Genomic DNA, 23,141 nt, shown 5'->3' on the forward strand with positions numbered 1-23,141 from the left:
TGAATGCAATCTAATTTATCACAGTGCTATAGTAAGACTTTGCAGACTGGCAACAAAAGAAGAGATTGAGAGGTGTTGTTTCATTTGTACTAGCAATGTGTAGTGTAACTCCTGGTGTATTACTGTACATCAATTCAATTACTTACTGTATCATTACAGTATTCATCATTGCATGTTTGTTATTAAATAATGAGCCTTAAATCATATTCAATTTTTCAGGGTATAAAGCGTGACCTTATACTCTCCTCGAAGCACATTTATCTCATTGGTCGAGAAAAAGTTAAAAAGGGGCCTGAAAGGGGCCAAATCAAAGAGATCCTAAAGAGAAAAATTGAAATTCAGAACATTACTGCTGTTTCTATGAGGTACTGTACGCTTGTTCATGTGGCTACATATTTGCTTTCCTATCTCAGAAAATCTCTAAAACATGTGGGGAGGCAACAGCCCAGTCTATTATCGCTAGACTGTTAATCCAGAGACCCAGGTCATTTTTGGGGGATCAGGATTCGAATCCCAGCATGGCAGACGGTAGAATTTGAATTTAGTAAAAATCTGGAATTGAGAGTCTAATGGTGATCCTGAATCCATTGCTGATTATCGGAAGCACCCATCTGGATCACTGGTGTCCTTTACGGAAGGAAACTGCCATCCTTTACAGGTCTGGCCAACATGTGACTCCAGACTCATAACAATGTGGTTGACTCTTAACTGCCCTCTGGGTAATTAGAGATGAGCAATCAATGCTGGTCTAGCCAGTGACACCCTCATCCTGTGAATGAATATTTTTTAAAAACCAGAAAGCATATACCCTGTATATTCCAAGCTGTATTGTCTCCAGGACAGGTCATAACTTAAGAATTACATGAGACTATCAATATCTTGGCACTACCATTAACCAGAAGCTGAATTGGATTAGCCATATAAACACTGTGGTTTAAAGATCAAATAAGTGGCAAGGAATACTGAAGCCAGCAACTCTCCTCCTGACTTCTCAAAGCCTGTCTACCATCTACATGGCAAAAGTCAGGCATGTGATGAACTTTCCTGGATGGAGGAGGGAGGGCAGCACCAACAATACTCAAGTTTGACATCAATCAGGACAAAGCAGACCACTTGAATATTCACATCTTCTATACTGATGCACAGTGGCAGCAGCCTGTACCACCTACAAGGGGCACTACAACAACTTACAAAGGCACTTCAACAGTACTTTTCAAACCCACAATCACTGCAACTGAGAATAGTAATTGCAGCAGATACATAATAATGCCACCATCTACAAATTCCATACCAAGCTACACAACTATATCACCTTTCCTTCACTGTTGCTGGGTCAAAGTCCTGAAATTGTGACACCTATTTCCTGTGCAGGAGCACAGAGCCCCTCTCTCAGGCCCATGACAATAGGCCCAATTCTAGACAGTGAACCAATCTATCTCCCATCAGTGTACAACCTTAACTTCTTCATCAGGCTAATTAATCTTTCTGTTGTAATCAAATCTGAAAACATCTTTATACTTTGGTTTTGGATTCATACTGATCTTGGATGACCAAATCAAACTTCAACTTTAGGAACATGAACAGAAATTGTTGGCAAAACTCAGCAGTTCTGGCAAAACCTGTGGGAAAAAAGTAAAGTTAACATTTCAAGTTCAGTCACTCTTCATCAGACTTGAAACATTAACTCTACTTTCTTCCCACTGCTGCTCCCAGACTTGCTAAGTTTCACCAGTAGTAATTCCTGTTTTGTTTTTCAGATCTCCAGCATCAAGAATTCTTTGTTTTATTTCTTGCAGATTTCGGAATCTGTACAGCTCAGAAATAATCAAACTTTTAACTCATCCATTTCATTTGAATTCCCATTATTTGTCAACTGCCAATTTTGGATTCATTGTTTCAAATCTGTTGTTGTGTTTCTGTTCGCCGAGTTGGGAGTTTTTGTTGCAAACGTTTCGTCCCCTTTCTAGGTGACATCTTCAGTGCTTGAGAGCCTCCTGTGAAGCGCTTCTGTGCTGATTCCTCCGGCATTTATAGTGGTTTGAATCTGCCGCTTCCAGTTGTCAGTTGCTGTCCGCTGCAGTGGCCGGTATATAGGGTCTAGCTCGATGTGTCTGTTGATAGAATTTGTGGATGAGTACCATGCCTCTAGGAATTCCCTGGCTGTTCTCTGTTTGGCCTGCCCTATAATAGTGGTGTTGTCCCAATCGAATTCATGTTGTTTGTCATCTGAGTGTATGGCTACTAGGGATAGCTGGTCATGTCGTTTCGTGGCTAGTTGGTGTTCATGGATGCGGGTTGTTAGCTGTCTTCCTGTTTGTCCTATGTAATGTTTTGTGCAGTCCTTGCATGGGATTTTGTACACTACGCTGGTGTTGTTTCAAATCTGTTATCACATGTACATATAGAAGGCAGTGACAAGTGCACTTTGGAGAGATGGCAATCGAGATAATGTTCATCTTGTGGTTTTATTTCAGCACCAGGCAAGATGATTTTGTAGTCCTGCATGAAGCAGAATATGATAGTCTTCTGGAGTCCATATTTAAGACTGAATTTGTTAGTCTGCTGTGCAAACGAACTGAAGAATTAACACATCAGAAGTTACAGCTCAAATTTTCTGACTCGTAAGAAAACTCTTTCTTTATAATTCTTTAGCCTTGTGATAATATAAATGACTGTGATAATGGGTTATGATGTTATCTGCTTTGATAATGAATATCATACAATTATTTCTAAAATTTTATTGCCTCAGTATTCACTGCCTATCCTCCACAATTTTATAAATGGACATAAAATTACAGCAGAGAAAAAGACCATTCAGCCAATCAATATGATGCTCTTCATATCCCACAGAAGCCTTCTACTTCCTTATAAACAGTAAATATTAGGGAAATGCAAATATAGGAAACAAATAACTGCAGTCGTAACGCCATAAGACTACAATCAAATGTGCTATCAGAGTATCATTATAGTAACCAGTAAGTTTGATATTCCTATCAGCAATGAACTTTTTTTTGAAAAGATAATTTAAAACAGTAAATGTAATATTACGTTATCACTGGATCTAAACTAGAAGTCAATCTAGTTTATTCTATGACTGGGCTAAATGGAGCGTAAAGTTTAAACTAGCCTGCAGAATTATTGGTCATGATATTAACCTAAAAGTGGTTTTCAAGTCAGGGTGGACAAACCATGGATGAACATTCACATCAATTCAGCAGGTCGAAATCTGCAATCCAAACAGTTTGAAGCAATTTGGTTTCTGGGTTTTGAGTCTCCAAGCTGTTCATTGACTGAAATGTGCGTTCATGTGATGTGATCGGCTCTGTTTTTAGAAGGAACAAAAGGTGTTCACAGATGGTTGATTCATATGGAATGGGATTCATATGATGTAGTTATAAAGGGGGAGGAAGCCACTTGGCCAATTGTAGTCATGGTGATTCTCATAGAATTCCTACAGTGCGAAAACAGGCCACTCAATCCATCAAGTCTGCACTGATCCTCCAAAGAGCATTCCACCTATCCCCGTAGCCTTGCATCACCACGACTAATCCCCTTAATGTCCATATCCCTGGACACTATGGGGCAATTTAGCATGGCCTAACCTGAACTTCGCTGCAACATGAAATCAACTAGTTCTATTTCCTACCCTTTCCCTATAGCCATGCACATTTCTTCCCTTCAGGTCCTCACCATTTTCTGTCTGAAAGCCTCAATTGTGTGTGCTCCATGACACTCTTAGCTAGTGAATTCCGAACCTTGTTCCAGAGATTTTCTTTGATTCTTTTTCCATTCACCATTACATCAGTACACTCCGATTCTTGACCTTTGTGCCAATGGTAACACCTTGTCCCTATCTAGTTCATCTGGTGTTCTCACAATTTTGAATACGACTATCACGTTTCATCTCAATTTCTTTCTTCGCTAAGTGTGATGTCCAGAATTGGAGACAATACTTCAGTTGAAGCTGAACTAATGTATTATGAAGGTTTGTCATAGCTTCCTTTTGTTTTTACTGTCTTTGTTTATGAAGGCATTCAAATTTCTGCCCATCCCCATCTTCAGATATACCTCCATAAACATCAGATTTAAGTGTTGTTTTTACCTTAGGTAGTAAACTGTATATTTAATGAATGATGCAAAACTCAACATTCTAAATATTGCTACTTTTAAGGAATGATTTGAGGTTACCTGCTGGTTTTAATTATGAAGTTTCATTTTTTCGTTTGTGTTTAATAGCATACAATTCAAAATCAAGAAGGAAGGATGGGGAGGTGGTGGCACTCGAAATCTGATATTCAGCCGAGGCCAGGGGGAGATGGTAGTGATTAAACCTGCAGGAAAGACACTTAACGTTAGCATTGGAGATGGATTACCCAAGAATTCAAGTAAGTGCTTCTGCATGATAACTTATGAAGTAGCATTAAGTACCTGTTTGTTGTATGTGCTACAATTTCCAAAAGGAGAGAAAGAGAGCTGTTCTTGTGACTGTGGAACATGTTGCATTCAGCAACTAATAAATTGCTTCTATCAATCCTTTCAAATTCAATGTGCTAAAGAGATGGAGGCGCAACACACCAACTGATCAGAGAACACCAAATATGTTTTAATGTTCATGTTTATGTCATGAATAATCACTCTTCATAGAACATAAAATATCAATTTTTTTCATGTATAGCTGGCCCTTAGTGGCATCTTCCAAAAATACAGTGTCAGTATCCACACCGTGGTCACTGATTTCTTACACCACTTGTCACACATCCAGTACTGCACGAGCAGAAACGTCTTCCAAACTGAGTAGCAAGAAGATAAATTGGATAAGATTTAACTTATTCAAAATTAACCCACCTACACTGACTTCAAACTGTCCCGTTGCATCTGATGATCATTCACATCGTGTGAGCGGCACAGTGGCTCACAGCAACAGGGACCCAGGTTTGATTCCAGCATCAGGCAATTGTCAGTGTGGAGTTTGGACATTCTCTCCGTGTCTGCATGCGTTTCCTCCGGGTGCTACACTTTTAACTCCCACAATAACAAAGATGTGCAGGTTACATGAATTGGCCATGCTAAATTGCCCATTGTGTTCAGGGATGTGTAGATTAGGTGTATTATTCAGGGGTAAATATAGGGTAGGGGAATGGGTCTGGGTGAGTTGCTCTTCGGAGGAGACTTGTTGGGCTGAAGGGCCTGTTTCCACAGTGTAAGGATTCTATGAAGACCTATTCACTTGGAACTCACTCTATCACAGCTTTGGCGTAATCTTTGACGAATGATGAGTTTCTGACTCCATCACAAACCCAATCTACTTTCATCTTCATAACATGACCTGCCTCTTCCCCTGTCTCAGTTCATCTGCAGTTGAAACCCACCTCCAATACTTAGTTACCTCTAGACTCAGCTAATTTAATGTCCTGATGAAGGGCTTATGCCCGAAACGTCAAATTTCCTATTCCTTGGATGCTGCCTGACCTGCTGTGCTTTAACCAGCAACACATTTTCAACTGTGATCTCCAGCATCTGCAGACCTCATTTTTTACCCTAATTTAATGTCCTCCTGATCGATTTCCCATCTTCCACCTTCACACCCTAACTCACACCAAGGCCTGATCAGCATCACCCCACTGTTCAATGTCCAACATTGACTTCCAGTCCAGCTCAGTTGCAACATTAAAATTCTCAACTTTGTTTTCAAATTCCTTCATGGGCCCATTTGCTTCTATTTCTGGAATCACTTCCAGCCTTAAAACATTTTGAGACTTTCCAATTTTCATTGCTTAATTATGCATGGCCTTGTTTTTATCTCCCAAGGACCTAAGTTCTATAATTTGCTTGCTAAGTTTATTCCACTATCTATCTTCTTCCTTCTTTATGAAACTCCTTAAAACCTACCTCACTGGGCAAGCTTTTACCTACCTGCCTGCCCTAATATCTGTGTGTTAAATTTTGTTTAGAAATATGCCTGTTTGCAATTCTGAAGAAGTGTCACTGGACTCAAAATGCTAACTCTGCTTTCTTTTCACAGATGATGCCAGACCTGCTGAGTTTCTCCAGTAATTTATGTTTTTGTTTTAGATTTACAGCATCTGCAGTTTTTTATTTTGTTTCAATGTAAATGCAAGTGCTATTGCTCTTGTTGCATGGTGAATATCACAAAATCCACACTTTCTAATTTAATTCAATTATATATGTTAGTTGTTCACTGCATTTAACATGCAGATCTATTTGGGTCCACAGATCCTGCTTAGATCTAGTCCAAGGTTGGGGGTGGGGGATGGTGACAGGAATATTCACCATGAATTCCTCCCATCAAACGGTTATAGTCTGCATTTCATTATTATGCTACACTGAACATATTCTAAGCCAAATATATCTATTGTTTATATGTGTCAGACATTAAGCTTAACTACTGCATGTGTAAACTCAAAACTATCTATTTTCTCCCCCACCTATCCTTTTGCTACCCATTCCACTATTCTCTAGAACTACTCAATTTGCCAGCCCTTTGTTACTCCCACACACTCTTCCAAGTTGTTAGAAATATAAAGGTTCTCTGAAATAATTGCATATTGCCAGCAATGCTTGCTGAGGTGCACTGAGAATGAGATTTTTGCACTGTTTTAGAACTGCATTTACACTGAATTACTAAATGGCTGACATTGCATAGTAGCTGGCCACACCCTCTGTGTTGTGAGACACTAATGTTTCTTTTCCCTTCTTTGTAATAGAGCCAACAAGGAAAGGTGTTGCTGTACAGAGCAGAGGATTTACCCAAAGTCCTCCAAACAGAGCAGCCCCACGACCACCACCAGGTAAGAAATGGTGCAAAAGAATCAATTTATGTAAATAAACAAAGCAAGAAAAGTACAAACAACCTCTTTGTCTTTGTCACATTGACAAATATATAGCAGCTTCCAAATATTTCCTCTGTCTATAATAAAATGATAAACTGATGAAAGAAAATCTGTTACCAAAATATCCATGCATCAGAACAGAACCACTAGAAAATGCCAAATTTTGGAGGGAACAACAATTATACTACAGATTGGTTAGCAAATGGACGCTAATTGGTAGAGGCATTGCCATGGACAATGCATGAAGGAATGGTTAACTGCCAATATGTTAAATTAATTATCTGTAGAAATGTTGATGCAAAATGAACACTGCATATCTTCCTGAAAGTGAAATAGGGCTCCTTCCAAGCTTTTTCCTCATCTTCACTATCTGGACATTCTTAAACAGCAAGGAACGGTAAAATTAACCTTCCTCATCTAGATCTCTGTGGTTGTTAAAAAAGACTGTGGCTGAAGATCTCGTTGTTTCCTTTTCCTTTTAAGGGTTAAAGAGGCTAAGCAATAACTCATGCTGTAGCAGAGAAAAAACACATTTCACATAAATAGAATAATGCCAGCGTTAAAACAGATTGAAGAATTTCATGTGACTATGTTAAACATTTGCTTTCTAATACAATCTATAATCATTTAGTTGTCTGAGACCCTACAATAATTTATAATAACAATAGGAACAATATGAACACTACTGAAACTTACTGATGTAAGTAGTAGGGCACTGCAGCAAGGTAATGTGTGTATCTGTGATGTATGTGTTTGATGTGCTGTTGTATGTTATATCTCACTATTCATTGTACTGCTCCAAATTTGTTACATTTCACTTGTCTCACAATTGACCACTGCAGGACTGCACATAGAAAGTTTAATGCTCATCCCAAACAGAATTTCAAAGCATGAGGTCTTTCTAACAATTGCTATTTTCCTTATTTAAGGGCAATGTCGGAATGGTGCACCAAGATTCCCGCAAAATAATCAGATGAAACAGGATCAAACCTATTCCAGACCCATGAAAGGACCAAGAATATCCACCATCAGTTCTGAAATGCCATCACTGCCAAAACAAGGTGCAACCACTAAAGCAAGAAGAACAACGAACATGGAAGCTAATATGGAATTCATGAAAGTTCCTGATCAGGGAGTTGCAGGGTAGGTCACAAAATACGCCACATAGAAGGAAACAGGGCCAAATATAACTGGTCCAGCACTGTTAACATTATGTGTATCCCTGATTCAAATCCCACCAAAGGACTTCAGCACCTAATTAAAACCAACCTTGTGCTTGAATTATGTGATGCTGTTAGTGTCATATTTTGTTGTATAAGCCACTATGCAATAGCATAGGACGTTTTATTACATTTGAGATAATATATAAATGCAAATTGTTGTTTGTGGTGATGCTTTTCTGTGCAACAAGTTGTTCATTTGAAGACCTGTATCACATAGAATTATTACAGGTTGAAAGCAGCTGTTCAGCCCAGAGTCCACACTCACCCTCAGAAGAGTATTCCACCCTCACCTAACCTCATAGCATACATCCCTTGTGGCTAATCCATCTTGCCTGCACATCCCTGGACAATTTAGCATGGCCAATCCACCTAATCTGCACATCTTTGGAATGTGGGAAGAAAATGGGGCTCCCGAGGGAAACCCATGCAGACGTGCAAATTCTACACAGACAGTCACCCGAGGCTGAGGTTGAACCCAGGTCCCTAGCACTGTGAGGTAGCAATGCTAACTGCTGAGCCACTATACCCCTCTGAACTTCACCATCAGTGGGATTTATGGTCACTTTTTTCTCAAGAGAAAGATTTTGGATTTAAGTTCTGTTGATTTTGTTAAACTATAAAAGAAGAACACCGATGCACACAAACATAGGGATGAATCAGAATTGAACCATTCAGTCCCTCAAGCCTAACCTGCCATTCAACAACATCATGCCTCATCTTACTTTAATCTCAAATCTAATTCCTGTCTACCCTTGGTAACCTTTCAACTCGTGGCTTTAACAAGAATCTATCCACCTCTACCTTAAAAAATATTTAAGGACAATACTTCCACTGCCTTTTTAGGGAGAGAGTTGCAAAGACTCACATCCCTCTGAGAAAAACAAGAATCTCTGTTTTAGATGATTCCTGGTTTTTAAACAATTACCTGTAATTCTAGATCCTCCCATAACAGGGAACATTCTCTCCACACCTACTGTGTGCAGAATCTTCAGCAGCTTGTATGTTTCAATCAAGGCACCTCCTACTCTTTGAAACGCCAGAAGATACGAGCCAATAAGATAACCCACATACTCCAGGTCTGAGCCTGCATTTAAAAAGTACACCACTGCAAGCATTGAAAAATATTTATTAAAATCAAGTCTATACCGCTTGCAACCAGAAAGTCTGAGAAGGTGTTGGTGATTTTGAGTCCCTGTGAGAAAGCAGCCTAGACCCCGGCCAGTCCATTTGGGAGCAAGAGCTCCAGCTTTTCCAGGCGTCATTAATATTCAACTGGCAGGCCACCTGACCAAAGTGCCTATGAAATAGTGGGAATGATGGAAATTTGGGTGGTAATCCAATGTAAATGAGGGTATGTGAGTTCTAAGGTTTCAAAGTAGCAGTGCTCAGGGCAAAGAGCCGATGCTTTCCTTGCAGACTCACCACAAGGGACATCTTACTTGTTCCCCTCAGTGATCTGAACAGGTTTATACTGCCTGATTAATGGCAGAAACCAGATTTACAGGATAGGATAGCAACAGTGTTCCATTGACCCAAAAGAACAATGATGTGCACAAATGGATGAGGTTCAAATCAGGGACCATACTAAATTGGCTCAATCTAAGCCATCATACCGTATGTATTGTACCATAATGGTAACGTTGATAGACCAGCAAAGCAGCAGTTGTGAATTCAAGCCACGTTCTAAAAATGTAGATTCAACAAAATGTGGCCATTTGTGGGCTGGTGCCAAGAAGTACAGCTGAATTGTTTGTGAAAACTCAACAGGTTCCATTATCTTTCAGGATTCCTAACATTCCTATCTGGGCCAGTCCGAGTCTACAAAGCTGGCACTTGAGACACTTAGCAGTGGCTGAATTTCTTTTCTAATTCACTGGGTGGCACGGTGGCTCAGTGGTCAGCACTGCTGCCTCACAGCGCCAGGGATCCAGGTTTGATTCCAGCCTCAGGTGACTATCTGTGTGGAGTTCACACATTCTCCCCATGTCTGCATTGGTTTCCGCTGGGTGCTCCAGTTTTCTCCCACAGTCCAAAGGTGTGCAAGACACAAGAATTGGCCATGTTAATTGGCCCACAATGATCAGGGATGTGTAGGTTAACTGCATTGGTCAGGGGAAGTGTCGAATAATAGGAGTGGGGGGGGGGGTCTGAGTGAGATGCTCTTCAGAGGGTCATTATGGTCTTGTTGGGCCAAGTTTCCAAAACTGTAGGGATTCGATGATTCATTCATGAGATATAAGCTTTGTTGGCCAGGCCACCATCACTGGACAAGATAGTGGCAAGCTGCTTACCAAAATCACTCATATCCTGAATGCAAATAATATTTGAAGGAACTATACTTCAGGGTGCATTGAATCTCTTGTTGTTAATGTTTTTTGTAGAATGCAAAGAAGAAGAAGTGTAACTCAAAGACCTCCGCCTGGAGTGGGCCGCCCAAAACCACAAACACACCGTCCAAGATGTCGGGCACTTTATCAGTACACAGGTCAGGATGTAGATGAAATCAGTTTCAATGTCAATGATGTCATTGAAATTCTTCTTGAAGGTAAGAATACGCAGCTATTAAAAAAAAAGGTAATTTGCTGATCACAGCCAGGAAACAAAGAATAAATTTTAGATTCAAAGCACTGTTGCATCTTTCTTTCCTAAATGTTAAATACTGATTATTTGCAATTGAAGTAGTATATATGAAATGACCCCTATATTTGCTTATTCTAATGAGAGCTCTAGCTAGATCTTGAAAATTTCAAACTATTTCTCTCTGATTTCAACAGTTCAATTTATGGAAATATTGCTGGAGACAGTATCAGGGTTTTCCTGATTTAAATGACTTACCATTTCATTCAAAATGAGTTGTCAAGTGAATACACAACCGAGTCAATCACACAACATTGCCAATGTTTGAAATGACGTGGCTTATTTCTCTCTCTGCCATCTGTGACCTTGAAGAAAACAAAGTTGAATAGTATGAATGTGTTCTTCGGCCCAACCCCAGTAATCACCCACCAAGGAGTTAAGTTGAATTAAGTTATTGGCCTATCCTGCAAATTCCCTGATACCCTTACAATTTTAAACACCAGTAGGCCATTTGGCCCTTGAAGCCTGGTCTACCATTCAATACAATCATAGTGGTTCTGTTTGCGTTCTGAGTTCCACATTTCCAGCTGTCATATTAATTTTTCATTCCCTTACCTAAGAGGAATCCATCCACCTCTGTCACAGATCTGTTCCTCCACAATCTGAGATAGAGAGTTCCAAAATCATCTAACTCTCAGAGAAGAAATTTCACCCCATCTCTCTTAAAAAAGGGCAGTCACTCATTTTAAAAGATTGTCCCATAATTCTCTACCCTCCACAACTGTAAACATCCTTTCCATATCCATCTTCTCAAAACCATTCAGGGTCTTATAAACTTCAATCAAATCCTAGTGAAAACAATCCGCTCATTTCAGGTATCAAACTAATAAACCACCTTTAATGCATTTATATCCTTCTCTAAATTAGGAGAACAAAACTGCACATAGTACCCAAGATGTGGTCTCACCAATGCATTTTATAACTATGTACCCTTACTTTTATTTACAACTTCTCTTATAGTAAAGTATAGCATCCTAATAGCTCTTTCAATCACTTGCTGTTCCTGAATACTAACCTTCTGTAATTCATGCATTAGAACACTTGATCTCTCTGCACCTTGGAATTCTGCAATGGCTCTCCATTTAAGTAATATTCTGCTGTGTTATTCTTCCTGCCATAGTGAAAAACTTTGCATTATCACACATTACACTCCATCTGCCAGATTTTTGCTCACACACTTCGCCCGTCTATAGCCACCTGCATACTTGCTCTGTTATCTTCATGACATTTCCTACCTACAGAATCATAGCGTCATACTGCACGGAAATGGACTCTTTAGTCAATGAGACCATGCTGAATGTAATCCCAAACTAAACTAGCCCCACCTGCTTGCTCCTAGCCCATATCCCTCCAAACATTTCCTATTCATGTATTTATCCAAATGTCTTTTAATGTGATGACTTATATGAATTGGAACCAGTTTGGCCCAGCCCAAATCCTGTGGGCCCCCATTCATTGCATACTGCCAATCTAGGAAAGACTGTTACCACTATATCATGTGCATTAAACTGCATAATAGATTTTTGCGTGGAACCTTTTCAAAAGCCTTCTGGGAATCCAAGTAGATTACACTAACCGTGTTTCCTTATCCTGCAGCACATGTTATTTCTTCAATGAATTCCAATAAATTGTTAAAGGGGGAGTTCCCTTTCACAAAACCATGCTGACTCTTCCTGATTGAGTTTTTGCAAGTTCCCAGTTATAACTTCCTTAATTATTGATTCTGATAGTTTCCCTACAACAGACATCCCGCTAACTGGCCTGGAGTTTTTCAGCCTCCTTTCCGCTTGATCTGTGTGTGCTATAATTACATTTAATCAGCAATTTTTAAAAATTTCAAAAATATATTTTATATCTTTATATACATACATAATGACTAGAGCAATTTGATTCTGTACGGTCTTGACAAATGGAGAACTAACAACCCCAAGGCATTTCTTACTTATGTAAGATTATATTTACATATATTTGAGGCACCAGGAGGGTCCGATAACTGATCAGACCTCCGTGATACTTTGGCTGAAAGATCTCAGATGGCAGTCTTTTCCCACTGTGCCTTGGCAGCAGCTGCCCCAAGCTTTAGTGTGTCCCTCAATGTGTAGTCTCCTGGATCTTAGAATGTGCCAGTCTGCTACACTAGGTCCAGGTCAACTCCTTGTTCTGGAAGGAGAAAGTGAGGACTGCAGATGCTGGAGATCAGAGCTGAAAAATGTATTGCTGGAAAAGCGCAGCAGGTCAGGCAGCATCCAAGGAGCAGGAGAATCGACGTTTCAGGCATAAGCCCTTCTTCAGGAAGGAGGAAGGTATGCCAAGCAGGCTAAGATAAAAGGTAGGGAGGAGGGACTTGGTGGAGGGGCGTTGGGAATGCGATAGATGGAAGGAGGTTAAGGTGAGGGTGATAGGCTGGAGAGGGGGTGGGGGCGGAGAGGTTGGGAAGAAGATTGCAGGTTAAGAAGGTGGTGCTGAGTGCAAGGGTTGGGACTGAGATAAGGTGGGGGGAGGGGAAATGAGGAAGCTGGAGAAATCTGCATTCATCCCTTGTGGTTGGAGGGTTCCTAGGCGGAAGATGAGGCCCTCTTCCTCCAGGCATCGTGTTACCATGGTCTGACGATGGAGGAGGCCAAGGACCTGCATGTCCTTGTCTGAGTGGGAGGGGCAGTTAAAGTGTTCAGCCATGGGGCGGTTGGGTTGGTTGGTGCGGGTGTCCCAGAGATGTTCTCTGAAACGTTCCGCAAGTAGGCGGCCTGTCTCCCCAATGTAGAGGAGGCCACATTGGGTGCAGCGTATGCAGTAAATGGTGTGTGTGGAGGTGCAGGTGAATTTGTGGTGGATATGGAAGGATCCCTTGGGGCCTTGGAGGGAAGTGAGGGGGGAGGTGTGGGCGCAAGTTTTGCAATTCTTGCGGTTGCAGGGGAAGGTGCCGGGAGTGGAGGTTGGGTTGGTGGGGGGTGTGGACCTGACGAGGGAGTCGCAGAGGGAGTGGTCTTTCCGGAAAGCTGATAGGGGAGGGGAGGGAAATATATCCTTGGTACCGGAAAGACCACTCCCTCCGCAACTCCCTCGTCAGGTCCACACCCTCCACCAACCCAACCTCCACTCCTGGCACCTTCCCCTGCAACCGCAAGAAATGCTAAACTTGTGCCCACACCTCCCCCCCTCACTTCCCTCCAAGGCCCCAAGGGATCCTTCCATATCCACCAAAAATTCACCTGCACCTCCACACACATCATTTACTGCATCCGCTGCACCCAATGTGGCCTCCTCTACATTGGGGAGACAGGCCGCCTACTTGCAGAACGTTTGAGAACACCTCTGGGACACCCGCACCAACCAACCCAACTGCTCCGTGGCTGAACACTTTAACTCCCCCTCCCACTCCGCCAAGGACATGCAGGTCCTTGGGCTCCTCCATCGCCAGACCATGGCAACACGATGCCTGGAGGAAGAGCACCTCATCTTCCGCCCAGGAACCCTCCAACCACTAGGGATGAATGCAGATTTCTCCAACTTCATTTCCCCTCCCCCCACCTTATCTCAGTCCCAACCCTCGGACTCAGCACAGCCTTCTTAACCTGCAATCTTCTTCCCGACCTCTCCACCCCCACCCCCTCTCCGGCCTATCACCCTCACTTGAACCTCCTTCCACCCATCGCATTCCCAACGCCCCTCCCCCAAGTCCCTCCTCCCTACCTTTTATCTTAGCCTGCTTGGCACACCCTCCTCATTCCTGAAGAAGGGCTTAGGCCTGAAAAGTCGATTCTCCTGCTCCTTAGATGCTGCCTGATCTGCTGTGCTTTTCCAGCAACACATTTTTCAGCTCCTTGTTCTGGAAGGCCCATAGGTTTCAGGCAGACCAAAGAGCATATTTCACTGAGTCAACGGTCCTCCAGGTGCAGTTAATGTTAGTTTCAGTGTGTGTCCCGAGAACAGATCATGGAGCACAAAGCCCTGCATCACGGCACTGCTCAGGACAAATATCAACAAAAACCGCTGTATCTCTCTCCAAACTTCCTTTGCAAAGGCACACTCTAGCAGGAGCTGTGTGACAGTCTCTACCCCCTGCAGCTGCTCCAAGGGCAATGTGCAGTGGCGCAGTGTCTGGGCGCATGTGAAGGATCTGACAAGTAATACCCCTCTCACCATCAGCCAAATGACATCTTGGAAAGTTCTGGTAATGGCTTTGATGGTCTGCTGAGGGAACCACATAACAGGATCCAACCTGTCCTTTTCCCAGTGTCTCAAGGCACATGCTGACCACTGCTTCGTGGACTTGCAAATTCCTCCACAAAGGACAGGAGATATGAAATGGTCCAACTACATGGAGCGTTCCCAGCAAGAAGGCCATGACCATCCTTTGCAACACCGGGGACAGGTAGAACCCCAGTACACAGTGACACTTGGTGTTTGCATACCGAGGATCTACACACAGCTTGATGCAGCTGCACACAAAGCTGGCCATCAGGGTGAGGGCAGTGTTGGGTATATTCTTCACCCCCTTATCCAGAACTTTGTACATTGTGTCCCTGTGGACACAGTCCATCTTAGACCTATAGATGAAGTAGAAGATGTCTCTGGTGACTGCAACGGCGCAAGTCCAGAGAATGGGCCAGACTGTGCCATGTACAGTGGAAACTCGATTATCCAAACGTGATGGGCGGGCACTATTTTGCTCGGATAATCGATTATTCGGAAAATCGATTAAATGCCTTTCCTCTGGGGCTCAGAGCTTTAAAGTCTGCTCCTCGTTCGGGAGACTGCAGCAGCACACAGCGTGCGAGGCCCCCACTCTTGACCCCCCCATCCAACACCACCCTCCCAATCCAGTCCAACACCGCCCCCATTCTTCAACCCCGTCCAACCCCGCACCCCCAACACAAAGCATGCGAGACCCCCCCATCCCCCCGACCCCTCTCCAGGGCATCTGGACTGCAATCCAACAAGAAGACTCCAAATAGCACAAGGTACACACACAGACACAGCCATAGCCACATAACACAACCTTTTACTGCAAATTTTTGACAGGTTCCATGTTTGCTCTGTACAGAACAATGTTGGAGAGATTATCTGGGGAAGGGGAAGTTAGGGTACACCCCTCTGTAGAACTCCAGGGAAAGTGTGGGGAGAGAGAGGGAGCGGGAGGTCATTCATTTGGAGAGGGTGCCTGTTTAATCTCTGTAAACAAAAGACGTGATCACTGCTGGAAAGATGTCTTCGATGTAATGTTTCTATCGAGACCTCAAGATCTCCTTCGGATAATCCCATTTTTGGAGAATTGGTATTCGGATAGTCGAGTTTCCTCTGTACAACAACGAGAGAGTATCTTACATCTGATAACTAGGTTTTCAACCTGCAATGGAGAGGAAGCCCAATTTCTACCTGACCTTGGCGACACATTCCTCCCACATTTTTGCAAATTCCCCAGCCTCTCTGAATCACATTCCCAGCACTTTCAGGTAATCTGTCCTGACGGTGAAGGGGATAAAGGATCTGTCAGCCCAGTTCCCAAAGAATATGGACTCACTCTTCCCTGGATTTTCCTTGGCTCCTGAGGCCAGTCCAAATTGCTCACAGATGCTCACATAATCCACGATGCTTGGTGTTCAGTTTCTGCAGCCCGCTCTGCAACATTCACATCAATCGCAGGATCCTGTTCAAATTCAGCCTCTCTACATTGGAATTGAAATTAAAATGATCTCCACCAATCAAAATAAGACAAGAATGCTTTATTTGATGCTTAATTTTTGACTTGCAGATTGAGCGAGTAATCTCCTTTGGCAAATTGGTGGCCTGGTTTAGTTTACATTTTCTTTTGAAAATGCACATGAGTTTGAATATGGACATGTATGCAAATCTGATGAATCCCTTGAATTTTCCAGATCCATCAGGATGGTGGAAGGGCCGTTTACATGGAAAAGAAGGTCTCTTTCCAGGAAATTATGTGGAGAAAATATGAACTATTGTGAACTTGGTTCCGAATTCTACCTAGCTGAAAAACACAGAAATATGGATCAGCTACTGGACAACCTAGCATCAGCGTGATCACTTAAGAGGAATGTTTTATTCAGGAACAGCTTCATTCTCAATATGCATTTATAGGAACTGAAACTGGCCTTTCAGTATCTCCTATTTATTCCACTATTCAACTAGATCATAACTAATCTGCATCTTAACTCCACCTACCTACCATTATAACAATAAAGCTGCTCACTAAATCAGTTTAAACTGGGGTTTCACAGTCACAATTTACAACCCGTACTGTAACTAAGACATTAATGAAAACCCTTGTTTAATAAGAAATTAGCAGGAGATTTGTCTGTACATACATACGTTTTGTGGCCTCTACTTACTAAAAGGTTTGATAAGCAAATGAATCTGAGCTAAAACTATGGGTTCGCATAAATTATTTGTATTAATGTTCCCTATTACCATGGGACACTCAGCCTTACAAACCACCGATGAAAAATGTCCCTTTTGAGGTAGATTGTATATTAAAAGTTACTTAGCGCAAATAGGACATATTAATGCCAATTCGGAGCTGTACTTTGACATTGTCTTCTTGCTTCGTACACAATAAAATATAACATGAGTTAGAAGAAGTGCTGACAATGAGCAACAATGAGTATTAGACTGTTTATTTAAAGGAACAGTTACTCAGACACTGGTTCAGTAAACTTCATTCAACTATCATGTTAGCTTTTGTTTGCCATCTTCAAACTGCCTCTCAGTAACATTATCAAAGCCAAAACATAAAAGTTGCGTATGTATGCTGACAACACCCATCTTTGCCTCACGAAAGGAATGCAAACTTTCCATATTTTTAACCAGACAATAGGGCTGCTCTCTCATTAGAGAGAGAGAGAGATAGTTGGTGGTGATTTAACCTGAGGTGACAATGCCTCAAGTTAGGGGAGAGTTTGAGGGGGGTCCTCCATGGTACCCTCAGGTGGCAGAGAATTGAACCCACACAGTTAGCACCACAAAGCGTTGTCAGCCAGCCAGACAACTGAGCTAACTAATCTCCTTCTCTACTGTGTCTTAGTCCCCGATCATCTCAGAGTTGTGAGAATCTTGCTCAACATTCACTATTGGAAGAGAAGAATGTTCTTCCACAACATTCAGTGATTGGGCAGCGTAAAGTCATAGAGATGTACAGCACTGAAACAGACCCTTCGGTCCAACTCATCTATGCTGACCAGATATCCCAACCCAACCTAGTCTCACCTTCCAGCACCTAGCCCATATCCCTCCAAACCCTTCCCATTCATAGACCCATCCAGATGCCTTTTACAGTTGCAATCGTACTAGCCTCCACCACTTCCTCTGGCAGCTCATTCCATACACCACCCTCTGTGTGAAAAAGTTGCCCCTTAGGTCTCTTTTATGTCTTTCCCCTTTCACCCTAAGTGTTTGCCCTTTAGTTCTGGGCTCCCCCACCCCAGGGAAGAGACTTTGTCAATTATTTGATCTATGCCCTCATGTTTGTATAAACCTCTATAAGGTTACCCCTCAGCCTCCATCCTCCAGGGAAAACAGGCCCAGCCTTTCAACCCCTATAGCTCAAACCCTGGCAACATCCTTGTAAATCTTTTCTGAACTCTTCCAAGTTTCACAACATCTTTCCAATAGGAAGGAGACCAGAATTGCATGCAATATTCCAAAATGGTGGCTCAGTGGTTAGCACAGCTTCGTCACAGCGCCAGGGACCCAGGTTCGATTCCATCCTGGGGCAGCTATCTGTGTGGAGTTTGATCATTTTCCCTGTATGTGCATGGATTTCCTCCAGGTGCTCTGGTCTCCTCCAACAGTCCAAAGATGTGCAGGTTAGGTCAATTGGCTATGCTAAATCGCCCATGTTGTCCAGGGATGTTTAGGCTAGATGGGTAAGCCATAGGGAATGCAGGGTTACAGGTATAGGGTTGTGGGGTATGGGTTTGGTTGTGATACTCTTTGGAGGGATTGTGTGGACTTGATGAGCCAAATGGCCTGTTTTCACACTGTAGGGATTCTGATCCTAAAATATCGAGAAAACCAAAGTTATTATCTTAGCAACCAGCTTAATTCCTCTGCTTAGAAAATATCAAATCAGACTGTATTTGACCCTAGCACAAGCTACAAATCACACTTCCATGTGATTACCAGTCTGCTGACTTCCAATTCTATAGCATTAGTCAGTGGGAGTTGGGCAATCACAATCACCTCCTTCTTGCATCCATCTATCGACATCCCACCTACCTTTCCCCCAGCTCCACCCTCCTGCTATTTATTTTGCAGCCCCCTGCCCCTTCCCTGTCCTGATTAAAGGTCCCGGCCTGAAAGGTTGCGCTATTGCTCCTGTGATGCTGCTTGGTCTGCTGTACTTTTTCCAGCTCCACACTTTATCGACTCCAACTCCCAACCTACCTCCTCCACTCACCTGTTGCAGAATTAGTGGTCTTTAGGACCCCTCCCCCATCCAGCTGAACTTATTGTTAGATTTAAACCTAAACTAGGCAAGATTTCAGATCATTAAAGAAACTTTAATTAACGTTACTAGTTATAGACTTAGTCCTATAATGAAGTGTCTTCCCTCTCAGAAATTTTCAGACTAGCAAAATTACCTCAGGATGGAATATCCCTACAGATAAACTATAACAGAATCAACTTGCCAAGTTAATCAATATCAGGGCAGAGAATCCTAGCTTAGGAGTTCAAGGATATTGTTATCTGATTGTGGGTTCTTGAAGAATCAAGTGTGAAACTGCAAACCTTTAATTACTTATGAACATTTATTATAAGAATCAGTTCTGGATTACATTGTAATAACGAGTACTATATAGTCGATTATAGGATAATTAATGACAGTCAATTCACTTAGCACACAGTTTAAGGGTCTGGAGTAAGCAATTTGGCACTGAGATGAAGAAAACATTCTTCATCCAAAATGTGGCTTGCCTCTAGAATTCTTTGCCATAGAAAGCAGTTGAGACAAAACATTGAACAGGAGCAAATTACTGCAGGTGCTAGAATCTCTACTAAAACCAACAAATGCTGGAGATCACAGCAGGCCAGGCAGCATCCATGGAGAGAGTGCGAGCTATCGTTTCGAGTATAGATGACTCTTCATCCGAGCTTCACTTCAGCTTGCTCTCTTTCCATGGATGCTGTCTGACCGGCTGTGATCTCCAGCACTTTTTGGTTTCTAACATTGAATGTTTGAGAAAAACAAATATAGTTCTTAGGGCTAAAGAGATCAAAGGGTATGAGGAGAAAGCAGGAATGGAGTACTTAGTTAGATTATTAGCCATGATCATATTCAATGTTGGAGCAGAGTTGAAGGGCCAAATGATCTACTCCTGCTCCAACTCCTGCTTCCTGTTCATGGAATCATAGAATCCCTACAGTGAGGAAGCAAGCCATTTGGCCCATCGTGTCCACATTGACCCTGCAAACAGCATCATACCCAGACCCACCCCCATTGTTTATAATATAGTAACAAAAACTAATGGAAGTAAATATTCAACAAAGTCTCCACTTTATAAGACATGGTGATGAGATGTTAAATTAAAAGTAGTTATGATATGAAAATTCTGCTTTAAATTTAAACACAGCCTTTAAATCCATCAAAGGAAAAACTGGATATTCAAACTAATATGTCAAGATGATCATATTCACAATTCCAGTATAGTTCCTTGGTAAAATTAAATGCCTTTGTCTCAAATGTTCATTAATAGTAATTTAACAGGAGAGCCCAGCAGACTATACATGCTGTTAATATATGACTGTTTTGGTGTCTCTGCTGATCCACAAAACTACATTTTTAACAATAAATTACTGTTCTCTGAAGGTCTAGAAAAAATTATTTAGAGTCATCAAAGCTGAAAAAAATGATGGATCAAAATAATCTATTTCAAAGCGTCTGATTCTCAATAAACAACCAACAGGGAAAAATCATCTGTACCTCCATAACCATTTGCAACACTATTAGCTTCCTTCTGGCAAAGTTTCAGATTCTCATACTGCCTAATTCAGAAAATAAACTTAACACCTTACTTGCTGAATTACTTTTGTGATTAGCTTCACAGCTGAAACCCTCATTCATGCCTTTGTTACTTCTAGACTTGACAATTCCAACACAGTCCAAACTGCCCTCTTATCGTTAATCCTCTCTAAATTTGAGATAGTCTAAAAATCTGCTGTGTGCTAACTGAAAAAGCTTCACTTACCCATTACCTTGCTCACCTACATTGTCTCCCAATCTAACAAACTTAAATTATAATATTCTTATTCTTGTCTTCAACTCCCTCCTTGCTTTCTCTGTCCTTATCTTTGTAACCTTCTCAAACTCTTAAGCTGTCCAAGAATTCTACGTTTTTCCAGTGCTGCATCACTTGTTTAATTCAATTATAATGCTTTCAGCTACCTAGACTCTAAACTGCAAATTTCCCTCTTTAAACTTCTCTATCTCTCTACCTCTTCCTCCTCTTCTTAGATATTCCTTAAAACCTATCCATTTAACAAACCTTTCAATCATCTGCTCCAATATCTCTTTATGTAGCTCCATATTCAATCTTATTTATATTCCTATGAAGTGACTCAGGTCTTTGTCAGAAGTGTTATAGGAATGTAAGTTGTTGTTGTTGTAAAGCACAAATAAAGGAGGGATAATACTGGGATAAAAGGTAAGATGTCAAAATCCACCACCTATGGCCTCAAATGGTCCAATTCACAGAAAGCCAGACAAATCTCTTACCCACTTTATCCTCTAAATGGACTATAAGTTAAGTAATATTTTCAAAAATGAGAATACAATGAAATCGCAGACCTATCATTGCAGAAAATGTATGTCTACTCAAAAGTTTAAGTTAATAAAAAGTTGGGCGTGTTCAATTTTTCTAAATAATATGTTTCTTAGTATATTAAGCGAGAATGACACAAGCAGTTGAGCTTGCTATATATTTTTATATCCTAAGGATTACAGCTTTGACATATCTTTTTTCCCCTTAGTAGGAACTCTTGATTTTGCAGTTTTCATTTCCAAAGATAATCCACAATGTTGCAACATAATTCCTTTAATGCAGTTAAACTTGCCAAAGTCTGAGCCACACAAGGATGGGTCATCAAAAGTCTGGTCAAAGAACTGGTGAGGCACCAATGGCTGAGTGATGAAAATCAGGGATGTAGATTTTATTATTCATCACACAGAGAAACAAACTCTCTCCAGGCAACCTTGAACAAAGTTGAAAGAAATTAATTAATATCTCTGAAACTGAACCCTAATAAATGTGCAGAAAGAGTCATCTCTATTATCTCTGTTCCAGGAGCATATATTATGCATCCTACTGTTGGTCAAAGCAACCCTACATTTAAATTATTGTTATTTGTTATTTACAAACGCAGAGAACAGCTCTGAATATATTAGCAACAAAAGGTGAGCATCCTCCCCCAACCTTTTCTGGCCATAAAAGCCTGAATATATTGTCCACCTTGAGAGATCAGCAATGTACGGTTTTTCCTGTTTAGCCATTCCTTCGGCTGACTCATGCAGAGCTCTTTAATGTTCAGTTGTTACAGATTATATCCTGAATTCACTTAAATTGTTTACCAGACAAAGGGAATTGAAGATGTGACAAATGTGTAAAGTTTTCTTCATACAAGGCTTTCAATTTACGAACGCTCATACTTAACAACATACAGGGGTGTAATTTCAAAGATCCATCATACGAACGTCTCCTGTACTGACGAGCAGATATTTTACACAGTCCTGCCTTGTATTCCGACTTGAGTTCAAATCAGCTTGAGAACGGACTCAAGCAGGGAACCCGGCTGCAATCGGGAACTGCCTGAAAGTCAAAATTGTTTCATTTTTCAAATTGGACATTTTCATTTTTGTCTTCATCCCTGGAGCATATTATTTCTAAATGGTCCTTCATTCCCCTCCATTTTGGAAGGAACCAAGTCACATTTTCTGAAGTCAATACAGCACGTGAATTTTAAGTTTAAATTTCAAACTTACTTGGAGACTGCTACAGACACGGAGGTTTATCTCTAGTTAAAAAAACTGCATAAGAAAATCAATATGTAGTGTGTAGTATCAGAGACAGCACGTGTCCCCCCATATTTGTAGCAGGTATCGCAGCTTAGTTTGAAATATTCGGACAGTTTACAGCAGCTATCTCCAGGTTGTCCGATATCTATATGGAATCTTTTCCTGTTATTATATAGTTAACTTCTGTGCAATAATACATCCTGGAGCATTTTAAGCCATTTATATGTTGCATTTGTTTCCTTAATAAATCAAAAGGGTGTTTATAAAACTAAAACTCTGTACAACTATCAAGATTAATAATTTGTAAAGCACTGAATGCACTGCAAAGGCTATATACCTTTCATGAATCCTTTAAAATCAGAAGAATTGTTTTCTTGTTGCATTTTTTTGAATGTGTAAAATTTA

General features: G+C 41.3%; 1 protein-coding gene across 1 annotated transcript in view; it reads left to right on the forward strand.

Moving 5' to 3' along the window:
* The window catches only part of myo1f (myosin IF), a 155,483-nt gene extending 132,421 nt beyond the window's left edge, over window positions 1–23,062 (forward strand). The window contains exons 22-28 of the mRNA XM_060845959.1: window positions 220–365; window positions 2,475–2,621; window positions 4,237–4,385; window positions 6,726–6,809; window positions 7,781–7,994; window positions 10,456–10,619; window positions 16,588–23,062. Coding sequence (XP_060701942.1) covers window positions 220–365; window positions 2,475–2,621; window positions 4,237–4,385; window positions 6,726–6,809; window positions 7,781–7,994; window positions 10,456–10,619; window positions 16,588–16,664 — 981 coding nt within the window. The 3' untranslated portion in view covers window positions 16,665–23,062. The remainder of the gene's footprint in view (window positions 1–219; window positions 366–2,474; window positions 2,622–4,236; window positions 4,386–6,725; window positions 6,810–7,780; window positions 7,995–10,455; window positions 10,620–16,587) is intronic.
* Window positions 23,063–23,141: the final 79 nt, after the last annotated feature.

This window comes from Hemiscyllium ocellatum, chromosome 28 (assembly GCF_020745735.1).
Source record: "Hemiscyllium ocellatum isolate sHemOce1 chromosome 28, sHemOce1.pat.X.cur, whole genome shotgun sequence".
Lineage (NCBI taxonomy): Eukaryota > Metazoa > Chordata > Chondrichthyes > Orectolobiformes > Hemiscylliidae > Hemiscyllium > Hemiscyllium ocellatum.